This window comes from Diplotaxodon limnothrissa, linkage group LG9 (genome assembly GCF_057381915.1).
Source record: "Diplotaxodon limnothrissa isolate DT_005_m linkage group LG9, D_limnothrissa_male_GT1.1, whole genome shotgun sequence".
Taxonomy (NCBI): Eukaryota; Metazoa; Chordata; class Actinopteri; order Cichliformes; family Cichlidae; genus Diplotaxodon; species Diplotaxodon limnothrissa.
The window spans coordinates 13952690-13966265 of NC_140604.1; the positions used below are offsets into that span (position 1 = coordinate 13952690).

Consider the following 13576-nt stretch of genomic DNA (forward strand, 5'->3'; position numbering starts at 1 on the left):
CCCCTCAGACTTCATTCAAAATGTGGGTGTTTGATGGAGAGTTGCGGTTAGTGAGAGTTTGGAGACAGTTTGGAGGTTTATGAGAGTGAGGAGAGAAAGTCAGGAGAGAATGGAGCCAGCTAAGAAGAGGAGGATGTCCTCCCCTGTGTGGGAACATTTTGATCTTATTCCTCCCAACAAGGTATGTAAATTTCTACAGAAGATGTATTTTCATGATACTGATGGTGCAATACAATTTATGTTGAGCTGTCTTGACTTTTGTACAAGGTGAAGTGTTTGCTATGTGCCAGGGAGCTGGGATATAACAACAACACCTCATCCATGCTTAGGCACTACAGAGCTTTGCATGAGAATAAGGGGGACACCGATTGTGGAGCAAGACCAGGTGAGCCATCAAATGCAATGATAATATAGGATGCAGTAATGTTACTAAATGATATAACAATATCATACAATGCAATAAGTGACGTGTGTGATATTTATATTTGTGCTTTGTTTTTATTGTCTTTCCTCAGCAGAACAATCTCAAATAGATGAAGACCTGGTTAGCACGGTGATTGAGGACTCCCAGCCATTTAGCATTGTGGAAGACAAAGGATTCAAAAGATTTGTTAAGTCATTAAATCCTAGCTATGTTCTCCCCACTAAAAAGGTCATAAAAGCAGTGAAGATTTCGTTTCTACAGAGTTAAATGTGAACAGGCGGGACTGAGGCTCAAAGCCTCAGTGTGTAGCTACACTACACACTGCTTCACAGCCACGTCGTACTTTAGAACAAAATGTTTTTACTTTCCTTTAGGCCCTGAAAGTCATGGTGGAGGCCAGGTACCAGGAGATGAAGGAGAAAGCTAAGGCCAGCGTTGAGAAGGCAGCAGCTGTGAGTCTGACATCAGATTTGTGGACCTCCATCAACACAGAGGCCTATCTTGCAGTCACCTGCCATTTTGATGAGTCCAGCACATTAAACACCGTTGTTTTAGGAGTGTAATATTTTCCTAATGCACACACTGCAGAAAACATTGCACAGGTGAAAGGCTCACTCATGGCAGAATGGGCAATTATTGACAAAGTCACATGCCTAGTAACAGATGGGGCTGCCAATATGGGGGCTTGTGCAAGGGAGCTAAGACTTAAACATGCCATATGCATAGCTCACACCCTGAACTTAATGGTGAAGAAGGCCCTTGACCAGACCCCTGAGCTCTCTGACATCCGAGCCAAGTCCAGGAAGATCATGGGATATTTCAGGAGCAGTACCTCTGCAAAGGTAAGTTCTTAAGTGGCTTCATTACAGTTTCTTTAATGCTACTTATGTGTATTGTTGAGAAAAACATCTTATTTTAAATCTCACTGTGATATCATTTACATGCACTGTCATTGCACAGGACCACCAAACCCTCCCCCGCATCCTCTGATGTCTCCTTCCTCAACGAGCTCAACAACTTTTATGCTCGTTTTGAGCGAGGGAACCCCACAACCACAACCAAAGCAGACATGACGCCAGACTAGAGATGGCACGATACCACTTTTTTATGTCCGATACCGATACCGATATCATGAATTTGGATATCTGCCGATACCGATATGAATCCGATATAGTGTGTTTTTTAATCAATAAAACTGTTTTTTAATATCTTGCTGCATTTTGTATAAGTTCATAGTCAAGTTTAAATAAACAACAGCACTAAAGCTATTCTGTTATACCTGTGTGTAAAAAGTACACTGCGCCCAAAATATTTCATAGTTCAGCAACACTGATCAATCTAATAAACTTAAACCTGCTCCATCCTTCCTATTCTGGTATTTTAAAGAGTACTTAGCATAAATATTAAGCAACCTAACTAATAGGGTTGCAAACTACCAGCAAAAAAAAATAAAAAATAGGGAACCACCCTCCACCCTCCACTTTGTGATGCTTAATCGATGTAATCAACTTTAATTTGATGCAGTGTGGAAAAAAAATGCACAGAAATCAATTATTTTTTCAAGAATAATTAAATAGATTCAACATCTTTCTTCAACAGAATTGCAGACTGCACAGATGGTACTTTCCCAAAGGAAAAAGTACTATAGCTTACTAGGGTATATTAGACTTAACAGTTACTATATACAGTAATGGACTTCTATACATTTTACATCAGATTAAAACTTTGGGTGTAAGATTCAGATAATTATTTATTAAAAGCTAGACATTTTAAATGAGAATAAGAAAGAAAAGTATGTCTTTGTGCCCCCTTTTCCCTGTTAATGCCCTATCGGCCCCCTGGCTAAACTTTGCTAGATCCGCCCCTGCACAGTTACCAGCCGTCAGCTGCGTAGAAAAAGATCCTGGTGTAGAAAGTAATATTAAATGAATTCTAACAACAGCTTATCAAGCTTAAACGTGCTGCTGTTGTTCAGCCGCTGGTTTCCTCTTTCTGGTGCAAAGTGGGCCAAAAACAAACAAGAGAGACGGAGTCGCGACAGAAAAGCCGATCAGCTGATCGTTAAGCAGTTTCATGAAGTAGCGGCAGGAGAGAGAGAGAGAGAGAGAGAGAGAGAGAGAGAGAGAGAGAGAGGCACTTGCTCCATATATCAGTTGTTAAGCTTAACGTGGGAATGCTTTACAAACATTCAGAGAGGAACTTACACACTTGCTTTACTTCTCTCTGGGATAACTTCCTCGGAGATGAAATGCTGGTTTGGTAGCGAGACTACAAATACACACAGCCGCTGTATCACGTGACCACACTGCTCCGACGTGCTACGGTTATGAGACGAGTTACGCCATGTCGCAAGTTTTGTGAGGTGCTTTTTTGATATTTAATGGATCGGATTACATTTTTTATTTCTCGCCGATATCCGATCCAGTAATTTAGGTCAGTATCGGACCGATACCGATACGTAATATCGGATCGGTCCATCTCTACGCCAGACCACCAACCTCTGACTCTCTCCCCCACCGATGTAGGAGCGGTGCTGAGCAGGATCAATGTGCACAAGGCTGCAGGTCCTGATGGCATCCCCGGGCGTGTTCTCAGAGCGTGTTCTGGGGAGCTTGCAGGAGTGCTCACAGACATATTCAATCTGTCCTTGGCCCACGCTGTGGTACCGGCCTGCTTCAAATCCACCTCCATCGTCCCGATACCCAAAAACTCCAACCCATCTTGCCTCAATGACTACCGCCCAGTAGCACTCACCCCCATCATCACTAAGTGCTTAGAGCAGCTGGTCCTAGCACACTTCAAATCCTGTCTCCCCCCCACCCTGGACCCCCACCAATTCGCATACCGCCAGAACAGGAGCACAGAGGATGCAGTCTCCATCGCACTGCACTCTGTCCTCTCACACCTGGACAACACCTGTCCTCAGACATCCTGGTGAACTTCTATCGCTGCACCATCGAGAGCATCCTGACCAACTGTATAACAGTCTGGTACGGGAACTGCTCTGCCTCGGACCGGAAGGCGTTGCAGAGGGTCATGAAAACTGCCCAGCGCATCGCCGGAGCACCACTTCCTGCCATAAAAGACATCTACAGGAAGCGGTGTCTGAAAAGGGCTGGGAAAATCATCAAAGACCCCAGTCACCCATCACATGGACTCTTCACCCTCCTGCCCTCTGGGAGGCGCCAAAGGAGCCTCCGGACTAAGACCACCAGGTACCGGAACAGCTTCTTCCCCACAGCTGTCAGACTCCTGAACTCTGCCTCCTGACATCTGACCCACGTTAAACTCATGGACTGAACATACACACCCCCACAATGGACAACTGTACCCTCAAACACACAATAATAACATGGAGTGAACCACCACTCACAACCACTAGCACTTTATATAGCCTCTGTAGAAACTATCTACACCCTCACTTATCTTAACTGCACTACTGTATAGCTCTGTGTAAATAATCATTCTGTACATTCAATAATCTTTAATCCTACAACTGTTTACAACTTGCATAGTTCCCATTTCTGTATAGCTGTATATCTCAGATTTCTGTAAAGTTATTTATTTCATATTCTGTATAGTTTTTCATATTTATATCCTGTTCATAGCCTGTACATAGCTTGTACTCACTACAGCCTGTACATACTTATAGTTATAGAATATTCACAACATACTTCATACCGTGTACATTATAACATACTATAATAGACCCATTTCTGTAATATACTTACATATCTATACTATTGCTAATATATATTGTAATATACCTATATCACTAAAGCACTTCTGGATGGATGCAAACTGCATTTCGTTGCCCTGTACCTGTGCATGTGCAATGACAATAAAGTTGAATTCTATTCTATTCTATTATTTCATCATTACTTCATTAGTTTGTATCACTTTATCATTAAATATTATCATGTATCATTTGAATTAACATTTAAATAGATCAGTTAGAAACCACCAGAATAGCTGGACCTCCAGAAGGCTCAGCTGCAGCAGTTCACATAAGGACATTTGAACTCTTTTTAGCCTGATCCCACAATTACACAAAATACACACACTGTATACACAATTGGTTAGGTTCCCAGGAAGCATGAGTGGAAACATCTGGGTTCAATTCTGGGAAGTGGGGTGTTTTGAACATAGAAGGAGATATTGGAATTCTTCTGACGTCATAATGACTATAAAGCTTTCTGCAACGAGCAGGGAAGTCGAAGTCCAGCTCTTCCCACACTGTACTACTGTGTGCTTTAATAAAATAATTTATTGACCCACTATGGACTTTTCAGTCGTATGTCTCTTCCTCAAAATTCGAACCACGACAGTATAGTTCTGCTCCCTTGACAATCTAATGTATGCTTTTTTAAATTGTATTTTGTAAGGAGAGGCTTTCAGTTGTGCAGGAACAACTAAGGCAGCCTCAACACAAACTACTACAGGAGGTGGAAACCCGCTGGAACAGCACTTACAATATGCTGCAAAGACTTTTCGAGCAAAGGGAGCCAGTAGGTGCTGCTTTGGCAAGTCTCACAACAGACATCCCACCTATGTCATCTGAGGAATTTGGTATAATTTCAGAGTGTCTGGTTGTCCTAGCACCATTTAACGATGCAACCACTGCGCTCTCTCAGGAAAAAAGGGTGTCTGGGTCAAAGGTCATACCTTTGCTCACTACGCTGGATCATTGCCTCAATGAACAAATGGAAAAACCACCATCCATTGGATCTTCCCTGGCTCAGAAGCTTAGGATGCTATTGAGAGAGAAGCTAGATAAAATACAGACCATGAGCATTATGTTCCTTGCGACACTGCTGGACCCAAGGTTCAGAAAACTCGGGTTTTTCAGCCCTGCAAGAGCTAGCAAAGCAGAAAAAAGACTGAAAGCAGAATGTGCTTCTGTAATGAGGGCCTCCACCACCTCTTCCTCCACACCACCACCACAGCCATCAACGTCACAATCTATTGAGGCTGTTTCCCACGGTACCATTGTTATTGCATTTTAGTTGCATTTATATAAACTGAATGTTGGGTTTTCCACTGTATCTATTATTGTATGATCTACTGTACAATATAATGCGCCTTGAGGCGACTGTTGTTGTTATTTGGCACTATAGACATAACATTGAATTGAAAATTGAATTGGTAGTATCTCATAAGACTCTCCTTTTTGTTTAGGTAACAACCTGCGGCGTCGCCTGGATGAGAGTGTCAGGCAGACACAGACACAAAATGTGACAGCAGACGCAAATATTGAGGTCCAACAGTACATGATGGAGCCAAATATTGGAAGGCTGGAGGACCCCCTTAAATACTGGGAGAGACAGAAATATGTCTACCCTCACTTATATAAGTTAGCACTGACATACCTGTGTACCCCTGCCTCATCTGTGCCCTGTGAGCGAGTGTTTTCAAAGGCAGGGGAAATATTGTCCAGAAAAAGAAATCGCCTACGACCTGCCACAGTGGAGAAACTGTTGTTTTTAAATAAAAACCAATGATGTGTCCCCTAAACACTAATCACTGTCCTTGCCTCAATGTTACAAAAGCACAACCACTGTCCACACCTCACCTCACAGCATATGATCATTTCCATTTTAGGCATTTCCAAATAATCATTTTCCATACTGCCAGCATAAATATACACAGTATACTGCCATCACTACAATATAGATGTTTTACACACTCCTTTTGTTGTTGACATTTACAGGCTGTGTGCAAAATGCCACACTCTTCAAATTCATGCCAACTAATATTTTTACATCCAGTAGGTGTCCTGCTAGAGCAAATGAAGCTTCAAGAAGCTTCGCGTTGGGGTGAACCAATTGGATGAAAAGCTTCAGTGCTTCATGAGGCTTCATCTGCCCATCACTACTTGTGGCTCACTTACATTTCTAAACTATTCGTTTGCACAGTTACACACACACAGATGCTGTTTCCTGTTTTGCTACACTCTGGAGAGCCCCGCCTTTAACGGTCTCCTCTCACAGAGAGCAACAGAAAGCGTCCTTCAGAAAACTTCGAAAAACTCGAGATTGACTGAACTCAGTTCAAAGTTACCTTGGCACTTACCTTTAGATGTTAGAGGTAGCGATGGTCCGCTTGAAGCTAACGCTCCGGTGCGTGTGTCAGAAAAATCAACACGCTGCTTCAGAAGCACTGTGTCGAGGCTTGATTCGTTTGGCCAGAGTCACGTGATTAGTGACGTCTGAAGCTTCATTTAGAACGTACCTTTTTTTTTTTTTAAGTTTGACGAGCATCTTGACTTTTGGTCTTTGGATCAAGGGCGTAGATTTGGCATGGACGGAAGGGACGCGTCCCCACCAATATCCAGCGATTATTGAATTGTCCCCACCAATAATTTGATCTCTTCGACTAAAGAAAAACAAACCCGATATAAAGGAAAAAAACGATCTGTCAGCATCTCATTCAGCGAGTGGTGCAGAAAGAGTTAAATTAGTTTTCTACTGGAGTCCTACGTCATGTGACAAATATGGCCAATGTGATTGGCTGTGCCTTTCAGGGAGCTGTTTAGTTTCAGCAGCTGCAAACCTGCGCTGCGAGGAGGACGGCAGCAAAGAGGAAGAACCTGGATATAAGAAAGTATTTTTCAAACAAACCTGTAAGTCACATAAAGTCAAGTTCACTCATATAATGTGTCCGTCACAATAACGTTACAGGCTATGCTAGGACATACATGCCAACACTCCCGATTTTTCCGGGGAATCCCGAATTTCAGTGGCCTTCCCGATAATCTCCCGGGGCGACCATTCTCCCCAATTTCTCCCGATTTTCCACCCGGACAACAAAACTGAAAACCATATCCTAGACTGGCCCAGCCAATTCCAGTTTCCAACAATGGCTACTATTACTGCAGCTACTTAGTTTTAATATTACTCTTATTACTCTTTCTGGGTCGCAAAATAAACTTTTAACACATTTCCAGGCGAGAATGTAGCTGTGTAAACGTCAAATAACTTAAACATGTTATTGTTTGGCCTTTTTCTGTGTTTTATTTGTTGGTGAGTAAATGGTTTTGGCTGAGATTAAAGTTATTAGATTAAATAAAACTTTATTAATCCCTCAGGAGAATTCCTCCAGGGTTCTCACACAGCTGAATAAACTGCTGTGTGAAAACAGCAGTTTATTCGACCATCTACGCCAGCGTCTGGTTATATTTTAGACAGAAAGGAGCAGACGGCAGGTGACGTAATTCTGAAGGCTAGACCGTCCAATTTCACAGTCGCTCATTTCCGGTCTACCCGGCTTTCGGAGGACCCGGCCCACTTAGACCACAAAGGCCGGGTCCTCAGGTGGACGCAGCCTCTGAATTTGGACACCCCCAGCCTGTTTCCGGTCGGACAATAATAACGGTGACATTTAAGTTATTTTATCCGATAAATAAACACTGTAAAATCAAGTTTTTTGTATATATATGTACATGTATATCCCCCCCAGCCCCTTTGAATGTCTCCCTAATTCTGAGGTCTCAAGGTTGGCAAGTAGGTGCTAGGCTTGGCCCACAGCAGTCGAAATTGTATGTAACCATGAGTAATGTGATGCCATGTCCACCAGGAGAGACTGGAGAGTATAGATGTAAAACAAATATGCCAGCAGTTCATTTCAGCTAACGAGAGGACTAGGCATGTGTTTGTTGTGTGGGGCATGTAGTCCATGTCTGTTGCTGTAACAGTAGTTCATGTTTAGAATAAAACATCCCAGCCCCCTATCTGATAGAGGGCAGTAGTGCCTAAAATGTTGCATAATGTTGCTGAGAGATCTTTTACTTTGTGGTAATCTTAGACGAGTAGTTTTATGGACAAAAACCACCAGATCTTTCAGTGTTCCCTTAGTGCTAATGTGTCAGAGATGTTGGTGTACTATAACTGAAGTAATGTTGTTAAGTCCTTAAAGTCATATTCTTTTATTGTCATGACTGTATTTTTACTTTTGTATGATACCTGATTTATATGATATATGGCTGAAGTAAACTAAAGCCTGAAATACTTAGTCAGTCATTTGTTTAATAGTAATTTAACATTATATAATTCACATATAAAACTATGAATTGTAATTTTAAACGGTTTAAAAGCATGTAGAATAGCATATGTAGGCAAGTATATTTCTCCTTTTTTTTTATCAAGAAGCAAAAACAAAAAGGAAAAAATAAGAAACGGGGCAGGGTTCGATGGTTGAATCATCCGTCCCCACCAATGCCACAACCAAATCTACACCCTTGCAAAGGCCTTTTAAAACTCCAGGAAGAGAATGAAGCTATTGTCAAATACCAAATCAGAGTAATCAAGTAGATCCAAAACCAGTCTAATGTTATGAGAAATGTGTCTATTTCTCATTAAGCCTGATTGTGTCTCATCGATAATTGTGTCCAAGAACTCTTTAATTCTGTTAGCAAGTACTAAAGCCATAATCTCATAGTCATTATTGAGCAGACAGATGGGTCTCCAACTATCAATAAGAAGTAAGTCTTTGTTTGGCTTTGGAATAAGTGTTATGAGACCCTGAGTAAGAGTAGGAGGGAGGTTTTTATTCTCTATACTTTCTATGAAAACCTGCAGTAAGAACGGAGCACTTCCTCTCCATGGCCTTATCAACATCCAATCTCCAGATTTCAGACTCTGCTCCTGAGGAGAAACAGAATCATCTGGCAGATCATTTGTTGTCACGACTTCTTTACTTTTAAACATTTTGAGCATCCAATCTGCTAATGTGCTCTCTCTTCTGCTTTTCTATCATCACTACAGACGACTACAGAAGACTAAAACTCTAAATGCTCTACCATATATAATCTCAAAGAGTCAGACCGTTCTCTGTTGGAGTAATCCTCATGTACATCTTAACTAGTTTTATACAGTCTAACCATGTCCTGCCTGTCTCTTCCATTGACTTCCTAAGTCTTAGCTTTACTGTGCCGTTAGTTCTCTCTACCAACCCTGCACTGTGGCTGATATGAACAATGATGTTTTAGTGTTATCCCTAGATGCTGTGCCATTAATCCAATCACTTCATTTACAAAGTGTGGACCATCATCACTATAAATAGTCTCCGGGATCCCGTGGTCTGGGATGATATTCTTACATATTGCTTTGGCAACCGAAATGGCATCTGCTTCCCTAGTTGATTGAGTGATTGATTGATTGATTGATTGATTGATTGATTGATTGATATACCTTTATTAGTCCCACAAGGGGAAATTTCATGTTATGGCTGCCGACCTATTGCACGCAAGGGCGTCGCCATCTTACCCTCCAACCATACATACATTACACAAAAACATCACATGGTGAAGACAGGTCAGAGAGGTATAACAATAAAAAAAATAAAAAAAATAACTCCCCCCAGACTGAGCTTCAACAGGGAGATCAGTTTAAGAACAGAAAAAAAACACCTCTGCACATGAAAAAACTCTTAATACACCAAAGAAACACGTGACAAGCAACAGGAGTGGGTAAAGGGTGAGAGACAGTCAGTGTAGACAGTACATCCGGGCCTGCAGCCTATGCGCTGGTCTTCTTGATTCACCGTCAGCATCGGAAGGGAATAAGTGTTGAAGGCGTTTGGAGGGGGAGGGGGGATGAGTGTACATCTGCATGTGTGTATATGTCTGTGTGTGTGTGTGTGTGTGTGTGTGTGTGTGTGTATGTCCAGACTTCAGCTGAGACAGTGTCCTTCGCCCTGCCAGGCTAAGTAAACAGTCTTCCAGTCAACCCAGGTGGCCTTGCATAGAATGGGAAGAACCCACTACCCACTTTGCAAAAGGGCACACTATCAGTAGACAATACTTATAGTTATTACAGTTGGACAGCTCTATACAATCCATGTGAATAACTTGAAATGGATGACTGGGTCTGGGGAATTTCCCTCTCTTAGGTCTCAGATTACATACTGCACTTAAGATTTCTTGCAGGTAGAAGGCTGGATTAACTCAAAATAAACTACACTGCATGTGTTCATTGTAATAAGACAACGTGACTACTGACTGAGCCCATTGACAGACTGCCTAAACAAATAGTCCGTGTTTATTTCCAAGAAACCTTTTGACATAACCTCAAAAAAAGCGTGAGCTGGCAGGGGACTCCATAATTGGTCATAATGGCTCATTACCTGTGTGGACTCAGACTGTGGAGGCAATAGTAGATACGAAGAGTCAGCCACGCTGTTCAGCACAGAACTTACGGAGCACCAAAACTGCACACATTCCCTTTATCATGATGGCTCGTTTGAAATTTATTTAAAATACGTTTTGAGTTCAAGTTTAAGTTTCCGAGTTAAACTCTGCTACACCTGACCGTGTAAAATCTGACATTAAAAATCTGAAATTAATCTGATGTTAAAGATTATTTTTCAAAAATGATTATCTAATAATTAACTAATAGAGGAAGTATCTTGGTTACATCTCTTGGATGAATGGATGACAGGGTGCTACAGCAGAGGCTTTCATATGATTAATGCCAGATATTCATGGACTCATGCAGGATTTAATTTTTACTGAAAGAATGTTAAATCCAAATCCAGCTGTGTGGGTCTTTGTGCTGTCACTGTGCAATGTGGACTGTGCACCCCGAAGTTATGCAGGAGTTTCTTAACGTGTCGCTTCAATAGCTCTGACACATAGTATAACGTGGAGTATTTGCACACTGTTATAATGATTATTTCTTTGTATCTCTGCAGTGTTTTATGATTAAATAAAAATCAAGTGCAAAACCCTTGAAATTGATCCAGTGGTTTGTGGTTAAAAAAGAAGAAGCAGTTTTATAAGCTGAGGTTGTCCATTTTCTGACTTTCTTTACATTCTGATAGTTTGTAACAATATGAAGTGCAAGAAGAATTGTGAAGTAATTTTAAAATATTGTTCCTAATTTGGCAGCACGGTGGCACGGGGGCAGCACGGTGGCACGGTGGTTAGCACTGTTACCGCACAGCAAGAAGGTCCTGAGTTCAATTCCACCATCAGGCCGGGGTCTTTCTGTGTGGAGTTTGCATGTTCTCCCCGTGTTTGCGTGGGTTCCCTCTGGGTACTCCGGCTTCCTCCCACCGTCCAAAGACATGCAGCTTGTGGGGATAGGTTAATTGGATAATCCAAATTGCCACTAGGTGTGAATGTGAGTGTGAATGGTTGTCTGTCCCTATGTGTTAGCCCTGCGACAGACTGGCGACCTGTCCAGGGTGTACCCCGCCTTTCGCCCTATGACAGCTGGGATAGGCTCCAGCGCCCCCCGCGACCCTGAAAAGGATAAGCGGAAGCGAATGGATGGATGGATGGATGGATGTTCCTAATTTGGGAACAACACCACCTGCTTCCATGTCTTGCATTAATATTTTAATAACTTCTCTGCTTATTGACAATTGTTCCTCAGATAATTATATTATCTCTATTTGTACGATACGATGAAGGGAAAAACAGGGTACCTCTTTGAAAGTGTTGAAACACTTATGTAATTATTTATTTTTGCAAAATAGATGCATTATACTCTGTGCTTTTTCAAAGAAAATGACACTTGGGGTTCAGATGAAAGCACTGGGGTGTAACATTATTGGAGACTATGAAGATATTAACAAATTGTACAGATATGAGTGTATGTGTGTTTCGATATCTATATATAAATGTAGATGCACAGAAATGCCTGAAAGCAGTGGAATAAAGGAATAAAAAGATTTCAGATGATAAATTCAGGGGGTCCGTCTAGACATTCAATTCAATTCAATTCAATTTTATTTATATAGCGCCAAATTACAACAAAAGTCGCCTCAAGGCACTTCATAGATACAGAGAAAAACCCAACAATCATATGACCCCCTATGAGCAAGCACTTTGGCAACAGTGGGAAGGAAAAACTCCCTTTTAACAGGAAGAAACCTCCGGCAGAACCAGGCTCAGGGAGGGGCGGCCATCTGCTGCGACCGGTTGGGGTGAGAGAAGGAAGACAGGATAAAGACATGCTGTGGAAGAGAGACAGAGGTTAATAACAGATATGATTCAATGCAGAGAGGTCTATTAATTATAGCTGTCGAAATTAACGCGTTAATTGCGATAATTAAATTTTGGAATTAATTACGTTAGAATATTTAACTATCTAGCGCAACACGCAGATAAAAAAAAAAAAAAAAAAAAAGGCGCTCCCATAATTCCACTTGATTTGTTTACCGCGCCACTGAAAATGGAGAAGCAGGAACAGGATGGCCTTCTGGATGGGGAATTTAAATACAAGAAGAACATAGATGGGACAATAAACAAACGCGTTGTAATTTGCACTCACTGTAGTAAAGAGTTTCAATTTCACCGTTCAAATTCGACCTTAAAATACCACCTTAATGCCAAACACGCGTTTGTCGGGGCAGCAGCTTCACCCGGCCTGCGTCAGACCACTCTTAGTGAACGCAGGCCACTCGGTAAGTCTTCTTTGGACAAACTGACCGACAATATAGCCAAATGGATAGCAAAGGACTGTAGACCGCTAAGCATTGTGGAGGACAAGGGCTTTGCGGATGTTTTAAAGGTTGCATCTCAGGACGTGTCCTACAAGCCCCCAGCGAGAAGCACAATAACAATTCGAATCCACGAACTGTATGAAACGGAGAAAAAGAAAAAAGAAGATGCTTTAGTTCACACACAATGCGTGGCTCTGACAGGAGACCACTGGACATCACTGAGTAATGACAATTACCTGGGAGTTACTGCGCATTTAATCACTGAAGCTTGGGGTCTGACATCCTTTGCGCTGACTATAATGAAAACGGAAGAGCGGCACTTTGCGGAGGCTTGTGCAGAGCAGTTCCAGACTGTTGCTCGCAGGTGGAGAATTGAGGAGAAGGTGACAACAGTAGGCACGGACAGTGCGCGCAATATGATCGCCGCGGCTCGCATCATGCCATTCAATCACATGCCGTGTACCGCGCACATTCTACAGAGATGCATCACAGTGAGTCTCGCAGACAGTGGCTTTGTCACTGCGCTGGCCAAATGCCGCAAAATTGTTGGCCATTTTAAGCACAGCCCAGCAAACACAGCAGAGCTGAACGCAGAGCAGGTGTCACTGGGGCGCAAGCAGGAGCCGTTGGCCCAGGACGTGCCTACACGCTGGAACTCCACGCTGGAGATGGTGAAGCGCTTGATCCGCAACCAAACTGCAGTAA

At 42.2% G+C, this 13576-nt stretch overlaps 2 protein-coding genes across 2 annotated transcripts in view; one reads left to right on the plus strand and one right to left on the minus strand.

The window, feature by feature from the left end:
* The window catches only part of LOC146625313 (uncharacterized), a 66224-nt gene extending 59646 nt beyond the window's left edge, over positions 1-6578 (minus strand). The window contains exon 1 of the mRNA XM_085362771.1: positions 6497-6578. The gene's annotated coding sequence lies outside the window, so the exon portion shown is untranslated. The remainder of the gene's footprint in view (positions 1-6496) is intronic.
* LOC146625314 (E3 SUMO-protein ligase ZBED1-like) lies at positions 1168-5430 on the plus strand. Its single transcript, XM_085362159.1, has 2 exons — positions 1168-1266; positions 4798-5430. The coding sequence occupies exons 1-2, from the start codon at positions 1168-1170 to the stop codon at positions 5428-5430; spliced, it is 732 nt and encodes a 243-aa protein (XP_085218285.1).
* Positions 6579-13576: the final 6998 nt, after the last annotated feature.